The sequence below is a fragment of the Phodopus roborovskii genome, unplaced genomic scaffold (assembly GCF_943737965.1).
Source record: "Phodopus roborovskii unplaced genomic scaffold, PHOROB, whole genome shotgun sequence".
NCBI classification, from domain to species: domain Eukaryota; kingdom Metazoa; phylum Chordata; class Mammalia; order Rodentia; family Cricetidae; genus Phodopus; species Phodopus roborovskii.
In genome coordinates this window covers 12,470,039-12,486,927 of record NW_026126611.1, presented here as the reverse complement: position 1 = coordinate 12,486,927, position 16,889 = coordinate 12,470,039, and the positions used below count along the sequence as shown (strand labels likewise).

The 16,889-nt window shown below is 40.7% G+C and overlaps 1 protein-coding gene across 1 annotated transcript in view; it reads right to left on the bottom strand.

Annotated features, from left to right (window-relative positions):
- Positions 1-119: 119 nt before the first annotated feature.
- Positions 120-16,889, bottom strand: part of Lats1 (large tumor suppressor kinase 1) — a 28,934-nt gene continuing 12,164 nt past the window's right edge. The window contains exons 4-8 of the mRNA XM_051206031.1: positions 13,565-15,078; positions 10,667-11,249; positions 6,004-6,186; positions 5,683-5,789; positions 120-3,741 (exon numbers count right to left, since the gene is read on the bottom strand). Of these exons, the coding sequence (XP_051061988.1) occupies positions 3,232-3,741; positions 5,683-5,789; positions 6,004-6,186; positions 10,667-11,249; positions 13,565-15,078 (2,897 nt within the window). The 3' untranslated portion in view covers positions 120-3,231. The remainder of the gene's footprint in view (positions 3,742-5,682; positions 5,790-6,003; positions 6,187-10,666; positions 11,250-13,564; positions 15,079-16,889) is intronic.

Sequence of the window (16,889 nt, the reverse complement as noted above, 5' to 3'; positions counted from 1 at the left end):
AGGGTCGAAGGAGAGACTGACCCTTGAAGCTTGTCCTCTGCCCTCCTTGTGTGTATTCACAGGCCCCCACACAATAACACAAAATAAAAAATTAACATAATTTAGCTTTCCACGCATGATTGAAAGATTTGAATTTTGCTTTTTTTATTATCCCAGCAGATGATACACTAGAGGAAATGATTGGGAAAAATACAAATAGATTCATTAAAACAGACTGATTAATTGTTCTATGACATTCAGAAATATGCAAAACAGTTGTTATATTGCAAAGCTGTAATTCTTTTCTCTAGCAAAGCATTACTTTATAAAATGGTAGTGTTGCCGTTGATTCCATTTTAATACAAAATACTTATATACATAATATAATATAAAAGTAAACTGGGAAGTGCCCTCCACAAAGGATATACTAAGGCACTTTACAAATATCCCGATATTGTTGACCCAAATTACATTTTATTTTAGATTAAAAAACAGACTTTAAATACCAAAGGGATTTCTTGTTGTTTATTAAAGAAATTTCTAAAGTACCTTGGGTAACAGCAGCAGCATATCTAAAAACTCCTCCCAATGGGGTTCTAATTTCTAACATATTATTCAGTCAGAATAAAACATTTCCACTCACAGTTTTGCACTTCTCAACAGCAGAAGAAAGTAACTTTTTAAAAAAGTCAATGTCAAAGTGACTTCTTAGTCATACATTCTATAGTTTCTATTACAAATAGGAAGGTAGGTCAGATAGAGCAACAGGGCCTGCCTCAGGGTGTCACTGAACAATACACAACAGTATGCACAATTGCATCATTATAGAACGCATTTTATAAATACCATTGATACCCATGCAAGGGACAAGCACACAGACAGCCACAAGGGACAGCATGGGGAACAGCATCCTCACCCTGCCTCAGTTCAGAGTGGCAGGGTGTATGCTCACAGAGTACCAGCGTCTGTGCTGGAAGAACGGGATGTGGTCAGGGAGTAAAATAACCAATATGCTGTCCAAATATTAAAATTGTGGATGAAATACTAAAATTGCAGATACAAATGCTTGTATACTGCCTCCCACAAACACTAGAGGCTTCTACCGTCAGAGGAGTTTAGGAGGACAGAGTCTCAGGGCTTTCATTCTGAGGAGACACGGTTGTGGAAGGGAAGACAGCACCTTTATTTTCCTGCAGTATGAGCATGACGGGATTGGTTTTCTACTGTACTGCACCATAATCCAGGAGTAAAACCACTAATGAAGTGTAAATCTGACTGAGAAAGCCCAAAGAACAAGAGGCCTGCCTTGTAAATGTGGGGACCAAGTAAAAAATTCTTGAATAAGTACATTTTGCATAGGATTTTACAGACTGTTCAAATGTCCCACGACTTAAAGACTGTTTTGAGATAGCACACTCTCTTTCAGTTCTCATTAGAAATCCTTCAAAACCACCAAGCATTTCAGTGCCCTCAAAAATAATGTTTAAAATATGTCAGTGTTGTGCCAGCATTTATGGGTTCATCAGCTTGTACTCTAGAAACCTTTCCAATGACAGATAATTACTTTTACAAAATGTGCAATAAATTAAGTTTTCAGTTTAATGCAGCAATTTACCTATAGGAAGTAGGTCTTTAGCCTGTTGTGTGTGAGGTTTTGTCATATCGAGGGACCCCTGGAAGTGCATGTAACAATTCTTGTGTATGTGTTTGATATGCACTTTTTACATAGGGCCGGAGTTCACAAACCCTTCATTTCAAAAGAACCCCAAAGGCCCACCCTTACACTGCAACCGGTTCTAAATTGAACATCAACGTGTAAACTAATAAGCTAATGACTTTTCTCTTTCCCCAATTCAACCAAATAACTTTGCCTTTAATTTTATTATACATATGGTTTCAAACAAATTAACTTTTATAAGAAAGCTAGATAGGTAAATATCATCCCTGTCTACAAATATTAAGTCTGATAAAGCAATTCATGTCAATAAACCTTAAGAGAAGGAAATAATATACAGACGTTACTAAGGTCAGAATACAGCCCAATTCTTCTTCCTAAAAGATGTTACTACGCATTTTGTTATGAAGCCACAATTCTTCCTTAGAACCTAAACATTATATAAATAGGCACATTAATCTTAAATAAGTTAGGAGTTCTTTAATTTCTAAACCACTATGTATCTTCTTCTAATTGGGAATGGCCATCCCAATTAGGAGTTAATAATTATCTTTTAACCAATTAATCTACTCTTAGGTATAATAGTGCCAAATAGAAACATTTTCCTGTGCCAGTGATGTGCATTGTAGCACAGTCCTGAAAGGAAATCTACACCACTGACAACACAAGATGGTTCCTTCGGGGGACAGGGGTGCTGGGGATTGAACCCAGGGCTTTGTGTATGTTAGGCAAGTGCTCTACCACTAAGTTGTATCCCCAGCCGCTGGAAAAGTACTTTCTTAGTGAAATCAAAGTTTTACAAACTGAAAACAATTTCTCTGCTTAGGAGATGGAAATTTTTCTTCTAATTTTAAGATACAAATATTACAGACCTTAGTTTTCAGTACTTGAAAAATTGATTTATGGCAACTTGGTTCCCTTTTAAAACTGGAAGCAGCATTAATACCAATATGGAAACAAACTGGTAGTGCTGACCCCTCCTGTTATAGCCAGTAACTGAGGGGCGCCAGGTGAGAGACTTCCACGGAGGAAAGGGGAAACTTTGTCACTGCGAGTGAACTCACTGTTCTCGGCTCTGTACTTGTGACTCTGGGATATAACTTTCCAGATTAGCATTAGCCTAGGTACACTTTCTAAAACGATGGCTTAATTTCTTTAGCTCATTGTGAACTAAAACCAAAGTTACAGGGAAATATGGATGTTTCGTATTTGGTTAAAGCAAGATAAAAACTGTTCTTTCAAAAACTCTTGAATTTTAAAATTATTTAGCATATATACAAATAGATACCAGGCTTCTCTTTTTAAACAGAGCACTATTTTTTAAGTACTTTAAGTACCAAGAACTGACTATAATACTCAGCTCATAATTTATTTTCCTTAAAACAATTTATTCTAAATTACTGAATTAAAAGGGTGGAATAAATTAACATTTTAAAAACGATTTTCCATAATTTAGGAAAATAAAATATTGTACACAGAGCACAAAACTCTGTCACATTTGCATAATCTTCTCAAAACTTAACAAAACCCTGAATTTCAGGTCTTTCTGCAAATTCTTACAATTACCTCCTAGTCTATTAAACATACACTAGATCACGGCTTTTTACATCTGAGCCTGTGTGTTGGTCGTCTTCATCAGACTGTTGCTCTGAGCCTTGTGAATTAATGTATTCATATTCAATAGGCTTTGGATAATTATATGGGTAGCCATTGTCGTCAAAAAACCTCCGAAAGGTAAACTCATAGAAAGCGTGTTCCGGGTGCTTGCCGTTTTTGTACCATCCGTTCAGGGTGTCACTGACATTTTCTTCCTCGTTATCATCGCTCCACAATTTGTCAGGGTCAACAGGGTCAAAGTTGGACGTGTCTGTTGGGTGGGTGATTTTGGGGATGTATGACGCAGACTGCTGTCTCAGATCGCTAGAGAAGTCGATGGCTTTAAAAAACGGGTGGGCCTTTATCTCATCAGCACCATTCTTGCCGAGGCGGTCTTCCGGTCCTCGGCAGAGTTTGACGATGAGGTCAGAGGCTTCAGGACTCAGCTTGGCTTGAGGGGGAATGTGAAGAGAAGTTTGCCAGTTGATAACCTTTAGAGAAGAGTTTTTAAAAATTAGGAAGGGAGAGATGAAAATCAACAATTGCTCCAAGTTTTATACCAAATGCCTAATGGACTACTTGTTTTTCTAAATAATTTGCATGGTATTTTGCCTTTAATAATAAATCACTGCTAAAAAAAACATACTTTCTCCTATCCTTGCCTCTTAAGAAGACTTAGAGTAAAGTTGTTTATTTTGTTTTGTTTGATTTTTGTTGTTTCTGTTTTTGAGACAGGGTTTCTGTGTGTAGCTGTGGCTGTCTGGAACTCATTATGTAGAACAGGCTGGCCTTGAACACAGAGACCCTCCTGCCTCTGCCTCCCAGTGCTGGGATTAAAGGCGTGCGCCCCCCCAGTGCCTGGCTATTTGTTTCACTTTTGAGAAAATGTCTCTCTAAGTAGCCTTGGCTATCCTGGGCCTCAAAGTGTGGTCCTTTGAATGAAAATTGCCCCACAGACTGGGGGACTGGCACTCTTGGGAGGTATGGCCTTGTTAAAGAAAGATTGTCACTGGGGGTGGGGTTCTGAAGTCTCAAAAGTTCAAAGCAGGCCTACCATGTCTCAGCCTCTTCAGATCGAGATGTAGAACTCTGACTCCTTCCAGCACCACGTTTCTCACCATGAAGGTAATGAATTAAACCTCTGAACTATAAGCCAGGCCCCAATTAAAGATTTTCCTTTATAAGAGTTGCTGGGGGGGGGCAGGCTGGAGAGATGGTGCAGTTGTTAAGAGCACAGGCTTCCCTTCCAGAGGACCCCAGTTAAATTCCCAGCTCCCACATGGCAGCTCACACCTGTCTGTAACTCCAGTTCAAGCGGATCATGCATCCTCACACAGACATGCATGCAGGAAAAACACCAATGCACATAAAATAGAAATAAATTGTTAAAAAAAAATGTGTGATCATGGTTCCTCATGACAGCAACAGAAACCCTAACTAAGGTACCTTGTAAACCAAGCTGGCCTGGAAATCACAGAGATCCACCTCTACCTCCCAAGTACTGAGGATAAAGTTTTGTACCATGCTAAGCTTAAACATGTTAACCATTCCTAATCAAAAAATTCAAAATCTGAAAATACTTCTTTTTGTTTGTTTTGTCTTTTAAGACAGGGTTTCTCTGTAGCTTTGGAGCCTGTCCTGGAATTCACTCTGTAGACCAGGCTGGCCTCAAACTCAGAGATCTATCTGTCTCTGCCTCCCAAGTGCTGGAATTATAGGTGTGCACCCTAACTGCCCAGCCAAAATCTGAAATACTTTAAAACACAAAAGTTCAGAGGCTGGAGAGATGACTCCACGGTTAAGAACACTGGCTGTCCTTTCAGAGGACCTGGATTCAATTCTCAGCACCACATGACTAAACTATCTATAACTCCAGTTCCTGAGTATCTGACACCTTTATACCAATGCACATAAAACCAAATAAGTTATTAAAACACAGCTAGCTTGTGTTGGTTACACTCAAAAGGAGCCCACGAGGCCTGGGACGCAGCTCTGTGGTAGAGCACTAATCTAGCCTATCAGAGACCCTGGGCTGGAATTCTACCACTCCCAAAACAAAACAGAACCATAAAAAAAAAAAAAATAAAGGTGTACTCAACTATTGATAAAGTTACTTTAAGCTGTGTGACATATAAATGACTTTCATCTTTAAACCTGCTCTCTATTCCTATGAAGTCTCCGCTCTATGCAGACATTTAAAACCCTGGAGGGAGAGACAGATCTCCAGGGTCAGTTGGTTTACATGGTGAATTCTAGGCCAATTCAGGGTGACAGACTGAGACCCTTTCTCAAAAGGAAACATCTGAAAGAACGTGAACTGCTTCTGCCTCAAGTGTTTTAGCCAGGACACACAAAGGCACTCTTGAGAACAGCACACAAAGAGATCTATGGTAGAAGGGCTGATGGTTTTTGGTGCAGATCCTATAGCTTACCTTCATTTGTGTTTCTAATGGGGTTTGTGCCAAGAAAGGAGGTTGTCCCACCAACATTTCAAAAAGAATAACACCAACACTCCACCAGTCACACAACTGTGTATATCCTAAAGGTACCAAAATTACAGTTACTCATAAAAATACTTTTAAAAATGCTCAGAATACAAACAACATTAGCATTAATGCTTACTAAAGCAATAACTTAATACTGTAAAATCAACTTTTATCTTAACCCTGAAAAGAAATAAAGTATATTCTAGTGTAACTCTGGCTGATCTCAAAAGACTGAAATTACTTATGAGACAAATAAATGCTCTTTGCCTGTTCGTAGTAGTACTTCAGGTGCAATGTAATTGGGAGTCCCAACCAAAGAATGTGCTAGACACCGCTGGTGCTGGCGTGCGGCTCTCCGTTCTAGTGGCTTTAGTCTGTCTCCACACCGACAATTGGAGGGATCTCCCCATTCATTACTGAAATCCATGCTATCTTGCCGTGGATGATCCCCTGTACAATAAAAAGGAAAAAAATTAAATGAAAGCCACACGGACAAACGTAACCCTCATGTCTGTTTAACTGCTGATATCATGACTAGGAGCTAGTACTACTTCCCCTGTGATGAATTAATGCACAAAAGATGCCAAGTCACTGGCAGCATTACTATTACTGGTAAGGGCCTGTCTGCTGAGATATTGACAGGAAAAGATTTGAACTGAGACAAACTGAAGACTCAATGATTTACTTTGTGTTAAATGGTAATAACAGTTAAGTCATGAGGAGGTAGGAGGAAGTATCTCATTGAAACCATTGTTATTTTTCTGAGGGTATTTTTAAATACATCTAAATCAATTTCATTCATTCAACAAAGACTCTAAGATTTTTCACTGAGACAGCTCACACTCTGGCAGGGGAGAAGCACACACACAAGCATATACATGTAAGAAACAGAGATGACGGGGGCTGAAGGTGACCTCAGTTGTTAGAGGGGGCTGGCAATCATCTGGCTCGGTGGAATATACCTGTGATCCCGCCACAAGTTTGCTGGCTCCTTCTAATTAGTTTTCTCTTTTAAGATTTATTAATTATGTGTATACACATGGGTACAGTGTCCTCATAAGCCAGCAGTGTCACGTCTGCTTGTAGCTGGAGACGTAGGCAGGTGTGATCTAACTTGCATGGGTTCTGGAAACTGACTCAGATAGACATTCTTGTCTCCAGCCCTATTTATTTCTTCCTCTTTCTTTTTTCTTTTCTTTCCTTTCTTCTCTCTTTCTTTTTCTTATTTTTTTTTTTTTTTTATATTTTTGGAGACAGTGTCTCACTGTACCTCAGACTGTCCTCAAATTTGCTATACAGTATGATTTTACTCCCAGCACTTGGGAGGCCTCTGTGAGTTCAAGGTCAGCCTAGTCTATATAGTGAGTTTCAGGAAAACTGAGCTATGTAGAGAGACTTATCTCAAAAACCAAAGAGGACCCAGCAAGACAGCTAGTCCTCAATGACCTGAGTTTAACCCTCAGGAACTATGTGAAGGAGACAGGCAACTCCAGCAAGATCTCTGACTTCCACATAACAAAATAAAGGACTGGTTTTGGTTTTTATTATTTTTTTAAACCAAGAATTTTAAAAAATGGGGGGAGAGGGCTCAGTTGGTAAAGTTACAGCTGCACAAGCTTAAGGACCTGACTCTGGATCCCTAACACCCTGTAAAACTTAGGTGCTGTAACCCTCCCCTTGGGAAGGCGGAGACAGGTGGGTCCCTGGAACTGTGACCAGCCAGCTTACCCAAATCCATGAGCTCCAGGTACAGTAAGAAACCCAGTCTCAAGAAGGAAAATAAAAAAAACCAAAAAAAAAAAAAAAAACCAAAAAAACAAAAAACAAACAAACAAACAAACAAACAAAAAAACAAACCCAAAGGAGGAGGGCTGCTGAGATGTCTCAGCTGGTAAAGGAGCTTGCCATTTCCCAGGTAAATGACCCCATCTGGGTCACTGTATCATACACTAGGACAGAGCCAACTCCCACAAGTTGTACTCTGATCTTTAAACATCATGCCATGTACACACTGTGCCCATAGACACATATACTATATAAACTATACACTATATAAAAAGTAAAAGATAATCATCAAGGAAGATACCAGACACCGGCCCCGCCCCTACAGTGCATATAACCACATCTGCCCACACACACATGAAAGAAAACGGTGATGAAGATGAGAGCACTGAGGGTATACTGGGTGGCAGACACAGGGAGAGCACACACACACACACACACACACACACACACACACACACACACACACACGGTGTGGCATGGGTCTGCAGTCCCAGCCTCACACACACACACACACTTACATACACACACACTCACACACACTCACACACTCACACACACACACACACACACACACACACACACGGTGTGGCATGGGTCTGCAGTCCCAGCCTCACAGAAGGCAGAGGCGGGAAGATTACTTGAACCCAGGTATTCAAGACAAGTCTAGAGAAAAAGACAAAAAAGACACACTGACTATCCTATGAAGACAATATATATAGGAGGGGACACAAATGCGACCTGACAGTTACATTAGACTGGATGGCAAAGGAGACCAAATGAGAAAGTAACATTTGCTAAAATGTAAAACGCAAGGACCCAATCATTTGGAAGGACAAGGCTTTCCCCAGAGAAACAGCATCAGGAGACAAGCCAGTGCAGGGAATAAGGGAGAAATGAAGGGCAATACAGATTTACAGTGAAAAGGTAGAGGAGAGTCTGAAGCGGGAACAGAAGGACCTGACCCATGAGTAAAGGAAGCAGGTCCCACAGCATGGAAGGCTGCAGCAGGGCCAACACTGCTTCTGTGCTGTACAGAGCAGACTGGGGAAGACACAGGCCAACCAGGGAACTGCACAAGCTTGGCGGAGGGGGTAGAATGCAGCTGCTGAGGGACTCAGCCACCTGGGCAGGTGCCAGCACCACAGGGTTCTAGAGCCGAGAAGGACAGTGAGCGCACAGCTGTGGCCGCTCTTTGTTAACAAAGTTAAACAGCTATTTGATATCCAGGTGGAAACAGGGAGAAAACATTTCTAGAGAGAAGGGAATCATTAGCATATGTAGGGTATTTAAAACTACTTACAGTACTGAAATTAATCTAATTGGAATAATCACCTGGGAAATTTCATTAAACTATAGTACCCAGGGCTAGAGATGGCTCAGTGATTAAGAGCACTAACAACTGTTCTTCCAGAGGACAGGGTGCAATTCCCAGCACCTACAGGGCAGCTCACAACTGTTTGTCAAGATCTGACACCCCCTACACAGACACACATGCAGGCAAATCACCAATGTACACAAAAAGAAAATTATAAATAAGTGAATGTATATATAGTATGTAATGTAATATAGTACGAATTAGTGCATATATAATGTATATATATTTCCCATTTTCCAGAGGCTAGGAATTATACTTTTCCAGAGAATCAGAGGTAATAAAGTTAAGTGTGGGAAACATTTAATTGTGTCCACTCAATGTGTTGGGTATGGAAGAGCATGTCTATGATGCCCGAGGCAGGACAAACACTAGGTAAACACTATATATTTCTCTGTGGGTTCAAGGCTAGACTGGTCTACAAAGCAAGTTCCAGGACAGCCAAAGATGTTACACAGAGAAATCCTGTCTCAAAAAAATAAAACCAAAAACAAAACCAAACAAAAAAAAAAAAAAAAAACAAAAAACAAAAACCAACCAACCAAAACCAAAACCAAACAACAACAACAACAACAAAAAAAAACAAAAACAAAAAACCGGCCTGTGCTACTGAAGTCCTGCCTCAAAATCAAATAAATAAAAAAGAAAGAGATTCATCTGGCTAACACCTTAGAAGATGCTGTAAGCACTACATTAGATTATATGCAAAGCACCTAGGATATAGTAAGTATTCAACAAACATTAGATCAACTTACTCTTCCATTAGTGCTTGCAGGGTTCTTGGTGAAGCAGTGTGGTAGAAATAACATGGGCCCTGTAATCAGACAAACCTGGGTTCAAAGCCTAGCCCTTACACTTAATTTCTGTCTGACCGAGGACAAGTTACTTCACCTAAGTCTCACGTCTTCATTCTGCCTCACAGTGTCATATGAGTAAATAGAATCTTGTGCCATGTGTTTAGGGTTAAGTAGGTTGTGTGACAGTCATATATAGTATCCTAAATAGCAGTGAGAACAGATATATACAGTAACATGGAGAAATCTCAAAAACAAAAGAAGTAAACAAAAAGAAGTAAGAAACACAAACATACATATAGAATGAGTATATTTAAATAGTTGTAAGTGTAGGAAAAATGAAGTAATATATTATTGACAAATATAATACATAACACTGTAAAATACAAGCCTATACCCAGTTACTTAAGAAGCTGAGTCTGGAGGATCCCAGGATGAAGGCTTTTCTGATCTACTGAGGATAAGTTCAACTGACTTCTGTGCAACCTAATGAGGGCTTATTTCAGAATAAAAGTACCAAGTGGTGAGGGCACAGCTTAGTGGTAGACTGACTACCTGCCTAGCAGGCAGGGGACCCGGGAAGCAACAGCAGCAGCAAAACTAAGAAAAGTAAAGAACGGATTACAAAGTTCAAAATAATGGATGTCTCTGGAGGAAAGAAGGGAAATAATTATTAAGGGCATCTAACAACTACTAGTTATCTTGCTGGACACAGAGAAGACTTTATTCCAAAATTATTTTTAAAAACTGACACATTTCAAAAGTGACAAAATTCTATAGTTTCTTTAAAAAAATTTAATGATATCTAAAAATAAACTTTATACAATCTTTAACTTTATAGATGTAAGTGAAAGGAATTCACCAAAATTTAACGAGAGTTTGAAACCAACCTATGTCTACTCGTCTCATCCAGCGTTGAAGCCATCTTACACTGTACTACACAAACAAACTCTAAAATGGAATTTACAAGCTCACTTACCACTCTGGTAGTACTTGGAATCATGTGTCCATCTGAAGCCAGTGCACAGACCAAAGTCAGTCAACTTAATGTGGCCATCTCGGTCGATCAAAATGTTATCAGGCTTAATATCTCTATGGATAAAACCCATTTTATGAACACTTTCAACTGCACAGGTAAGTTCTGCTATGTAGAAACGTGCCAGATTTTCTGGAAAGATGCCCATTCTAATCAACAGGCTCATCATATCGCCCCCAGGGATGTAGTCCATCACAAAATACAAATTGTCCTTATCTTGGAATGAATAATACAATCGAACTACCCACTCGTTGTCAGCTTCAGCTAGAATATCTCTCTCGGCTTTAACATGAGCGACTTGGTTTCGAAGTAGAACATCTTTCTTTCGCAGAGTTTTTGTTGCATACAAAGCTTTAGTATCAACTTTTCTTGCTAGACAGACTTCCCCAAACGCTCCTATTCCTAGTGTCTTTATCTTCACAAACATAGACTTGTCCATTTTAGCCCTCTTAAGACGAATATAGTTAGACTCTTTCTGGCAAAGCATCTTTCTCATTTGATCCTGGGCATCTTGAGATAATCCAACCTAGGTAAATAAACTAGAGGTTAAATAAGGAATTGCATTGACTAGTAAGAGATAGCTTAAGACAAAATCCAGGCATATTTTTGAAAGTTAAATGCATAATGATTTTTAATAAAGCATGTTAGAATTCTAGAATGTATTTCAGAGAAAAATTAATAATCAAAGTCAAGCTTGAAAGCTAGTGAACAATACACAAGATTGAGTATATATGCAAATTCAGCTGTGGAGCAAGTAGAAGAGGGTGTTAACAGTCAGGGTTCTATTCCTCTCTAAAGGACTCACAGAACAGCTTCCCAATACCCGGTAAAACAGATGTCTGCCAACATGCACTCTCAACTCTCTCCATGCATAACCCCAAATTACAGCATCAAACTGCCTTCACAAAACGTTTCTGTAGAATGTCTATGCCTCAACTATTTTCCCCCTGATTTTATCTTTCACAGAGAGAATTTTTTTTCACCCAGGCTCAATCAAAAAGGAAGGAAGGGAAGAAGGGAGGGAAGAAGGGAGGGAGGGAGGGAGGGAGGGAGGGAGGAAGACAAATGGCTTAGTAGGTAAAGGCATCTGTGGCCAAGTCTGACTCTCCCAGTTTGATCCCTGAGAAGCACGTGGTGGACAGAACCCACCCCCTCATGTTGTCCTCTGACCTCTACCTGTTCTCAGAGGCTTGTGTGTATGTGTGCATGAACACACACATACACAGAGAGACACATATGAATAAAGATGTAGCTAAATTTTTTTTAAAAGAAATATACAACAGGCATGGTAATCTTTCTTTTTCCGAGACCACCAGTGTACAGACCAGACCTCTAAAGCCTCTAACAAAGTGCAGAGGGACAACCTGCTTGGTGTCTTTCAGATATTCTGAAATCGTTTCTAAAATGATTGTGATTGAGGGTATTACCAATCAAAAACCAGATAAACACAAAGCTCAGCTTCTAAGCAGTGACAGGACACCTGGACTTAGAAGGCAAGGGGTTTCTTCGGCTACTACAGATTTTACTGAAGTTTAAAAAGACAAGTCTTAGAAGAGTACAGGCTAATTTTAGAAATGCAAGACTAATCTCAAAGAGCAACCTCATGCTTCTGTTAGGATGTGCATTTGCATGCAAAATCTTTTCAGAGTGGTAGCATGCCAGACTTAGTACACAACTCTTTCTCTTAAAAATCTTACTTGCCTACACAGTAATGGAGGCTACAGAAGTCAGCAAAGCTTCCAACACCATGAAAGTTTAAGTCAGCTATTAGTGAAAGTGAAGAGGAAAAAGGAAAAATAAACTAAGAGAATACATAGACTTTAGTAAGAACTTCTAAGAACAATGTGAATAAAAGAATTTGTGGTAATTTTCCTTGAACATAATTATAGAAAGAAAATATTGGCTGGTCAGGAGTGACACACAGCTTTAATCCCAACACTCTGGAGGCAGAGGCTGGTGGTTCTCTGAGTTTCAGGACAGCCAGAGCTACACAGAGAAACCCTGTCTCAAAACCTTCCTTCCCACCGCCCCCCACTCCGCCCCGCCAGCACTGAACTAAAGTTGCCTGGAAATAAGGAGTCATTCTACAGCTCTTTCAGTATGAGGGGAGGAGACGCACACTCTTCTTACACTTCGAGGGTGGATGTAAAAGGCAGGAGAGTCAAAGCTTTGCACTCTGAGCATATGATACAACCATGATGGTGAGGGCTCAAGCACAGCGCCTGCCAATGGCATCTGAAGGGAGTGCACAGTACTCTGGTCACGATGCCTTCTGCAATTTAAGCCCACTTTCCTCAAGCATAATTAGACGAGGAAAGGAACTGCAAAGAGATGATTCTGACACTTCCTTTTCATTTTTTTCTTCTGGTTTGTGTGACAGTCTTGCTACATAGCCTTCGCTGCCTTGGAACTAGCAATGCAGGCCTCTGCCTCCTGATTGCTGGGATTAAGACTTTGGCACTTTCTAATAATGTGTATATAAAGAATAAATGCCAAATTCTCAGCTAAAAAGCACTCATTCATACGTGTATTGAAAGATCACCCAGATTATTTCTGGTTGACTTTTGTATGTTGTAAAATAATACATAAAACCTAGAAAATAACCCTTGTTTTAATTTCCATATCTCACATAGTACAAATAATGTATTTTAAATTTACACAAGAACTTTATTATAGGGAATGCTAAATAAATCACTGAAATGTTACAATCAAAAATTCTCTGGAAGTTTACTCAAATTATTGGCAACACATTGTATCTCTCTACAAGAATACTGGAGCATAGTATTTTAAAATACCAAGGAAAGAGAAGCTCAAGTGTGAAAATATTTGTAAAAGTTTTACCCGCATCATTTCATTTTCTAATTGTTTTTTCCGATGCAGACGCTGCTGATGAGATTTCAGGACGTTTTCTACATGCTGCTCCATGAAGAATTTAAACGCCTGCGGTGAGTAGCTCTGGATCCGAGACTCTCTTCGTTCTTCATCTTTCTTGTTTTTCCTAACAGTGATAGGTGAAGTTGTAATCTGTTTCTTTTCTTTATCCCCGCTATCAACATTTTCCAGACTTTTCTCACCATCGTCTTCCTTGGGTAAGTTAGGCTGATCATCTTTGCATGGTTTATTTATTGACTCATAGGGAGGAACAGATGGGTTCTGGTGTAGCAGATGTTTTGGATAAGGTGGTGGTGGACCTTGATAGCTTGGAGCCTCAGCAGCTGGTGGAATGACAGGCGCATTTGAAGCTGTGCCCTCAGGAAAAGGGGCAGGCTGAACAGTCTGAATTGGCTGTGGCATCCAAGAAGGATGGGTAGGGGCTAAAGCAGTCTGCAGCTCTGGTTTCAGGACACGAATGCTTTTCACAGGCTGTTGAATAGGAGCTGGTGTGATCGCAGTGACTGTAGTGGCTGAAGGCTGAGAATTAGCACAGTGACTTGGTCTACTTCCCAAGGGGTTATTAAAAGAATTTGACCTCACTGGTATGTTGGGTTGCCATGTAGGAATTTCATGCCCACTGCTCGGGGACGATTGGACAGGAGCAGAAGATGACTGGGGCCAAGTTGTTTGCAGTCCAGGTATATTGATATTATAAAGCTCCATGTTGTGACTGTTCCTGTTTGGCACCATCATCGTTTGGGGAATATTTCCATTTGCATATGATGGAGGAGCAGCAGATGCCCCTGCCTGTAAAGCAGAAGGGCCCTGTCCATTAGTTGGGGTCAGAGGATATGGAGGTGGCGGCTGCCGATTTACAGCTCCAGTGGAGACAACATTTTGGTGCACGATAAAATCAGTCTGACCACCACCATTCTGAACTCCAGGTCTCCCTGGTGGAAAGGTAAATTTGTTAGTACTTTGCATGATGATTGGTTGTCTGCCAACTGGAACAGAATTAATGCCTCTCTGCCCCTGGTTAGGAGGGTTCATGGGAGAAGTGTTAAGAGGTGGTGGAGGGTAGCTCTCCTGCCATGTCCCAGGTGGGACAGGAGAGATTCGGGAGATTACATATTCCATGTTCCCAGAATAGCGCTTTGTCTGTGAGTTTGCTTCCCATGAAGGGGGAGGTGGAGTTGTACCTCGTGGAGGAGGGGTCTGGCCTCTTGGAGGTGGTGGAGGAGTAACACTCCTAACTTGAGGTGGCGGTGGGGGATTCACTCTCTGTCCATTGCTTGGGTGAGCTTGAGCAAATGCTGTAATGCCGGATCCAGACAGGGGCCTTCCTACATCTGCCTGTGAGTTGGGGCTTTCAGAACGATAGACCACATTTTCTCCCAGAGGTGGGCCGTGTCTCTGAGGAACTAAAGACTCTTTAGAACCTTTCCAGCTTTGTTTTCGGTTAATTGATTGTTGCACATTTCCTGTGATTATAAAGAAGAGAATAGTCATGTTTTTTTAACCTGTCTTTTTAAAATAATTTATCTCAGAATTCTGATACTACTAAATGATAGTCAAGTTAAGAATTGTTAACTAGGGAGTCAAGAGACCAGCCTTACAACATATTCACTGTAGTTAATAATAACAATGCACTCTTGGGGCTGGAGAGATGGCTCCGTGGTTAAAAGTGTCCACTGCTCTTACAGAGGACCTATATTCAGTTCCCACTACCCACAGGGCAGCTTACAACGGTAACTCCAGCTCCAGGGCACGGAATACCCTCTTTTGAACTTTACAGGCACTAGATACATGAGCCCACATAAAGACACGCAAGTAAAACATTCATAACATAAAAATAACAAAAACCCAATGCATTCTCGGGAACCACCCAAAATAATGAACTGACTAGTTATTTCAGGGTTTCATTTGTCACGTAGTGTAAGCCGGCCTCAGAGTCTTGGCCCTCTTGCTCTAGACTTCCATGTACTGGGAAACAAGGTACAACAACCCTACCCACATCGAAGAGAACAGATTTTAAGTATTCCCATCACATCCTCCCCCAACAAGTACAAGTGTTAGTTAGCTGGATTTAGCCCCTACCCACAATGGTTATGAAACACAATTCCAGCAAGTGATTTTTCTTAACATGTTTATGACATTTCATTAATTTTGTTCCTTTGTGTGAATATACATGTGCCATAGCATCATGTGTGGGTCACATGTGTAGGTTCTCTCCTTCTATTACGTAGGCCACAGGGATCAAGTTCAGTCAGTTCCTCAGGTTTGAAGGAAAGGGAGAAGACAGGGAGGTATGTCTTGAAGACATCCAGGCCTACCTGGAATTTATAATGCACATGTCAAGTTTGAGGCTAGTCAAGGCTCTAGAGACCTCGTCTCTTTTTTTATTTTGTAACTTTATTTTTATTATTAATCTTACTTTAAAACATTTATATTATTATTGTTATTATTATTATTTTGTGAGACAGGGTTTCTCCCTGGAACTCACTCTGTAGATTAAGCTACCCTCTAACTCAGAGATCTGCCTGCCTCTGCCTTCTGAGTTAAAGGTGTTCATCACCTCTTGGATATTTTTAATTATATGTATGTGTCTGCATCTGAATGGAGATGCCCTTGCAGGTCAGAGGCATGAAATCTTCTGGAGCTGAAGTTGTGAGCCACCTGATGTGAGTGCTGAGAATCGAACTTGAGTCCTCTGCAAAAGCAGTACTCAGTCCTTTTGTTTTTTCTCTTAAATCTTGATGTGGTAGTTTGAATGAAAATGGCCTCCATAGGGGCTGGAGATGTGGCTCAGCAGTTAAGAGCACTGGCTGCTCTTCCAGAGGACCTGGGTTCAGTTCCCAGAACTCACATGGCAGCTCACACCTGCCTGTAACTCCAGTTCCAGGGGATCTGACACCTTCACACCAGCGCACATAAAATAAATTATTTTAAACAAAGAAAAGAAAATGACCCCCACAGGCTCATAAAGAGTGGCAACACTTCAAAGGATTAAGGATGTGTGACCCTGTTGAAGTAGGTGTGACCTTACTGGAGGACATGTATGGGGGGCCCTTTGAGGTTTCAGAAGATCAAGCCAGGCCCGTGGCGCTCTCTCTCTCTCTCTCTCTCTCTCTCCCTCTCTCATCCCCTGCTGCCTGCAGAGGACCCTCAGCTCCTTCACCACCACTGACTGTGTGCTGCTAGGTTTCCCACAACAACAATAATGAACTGAACCCTGAACCTATAAACCAGCCCAGTTAAATGTTTTCCTTTATAAGAGCTGCCATGATCATAG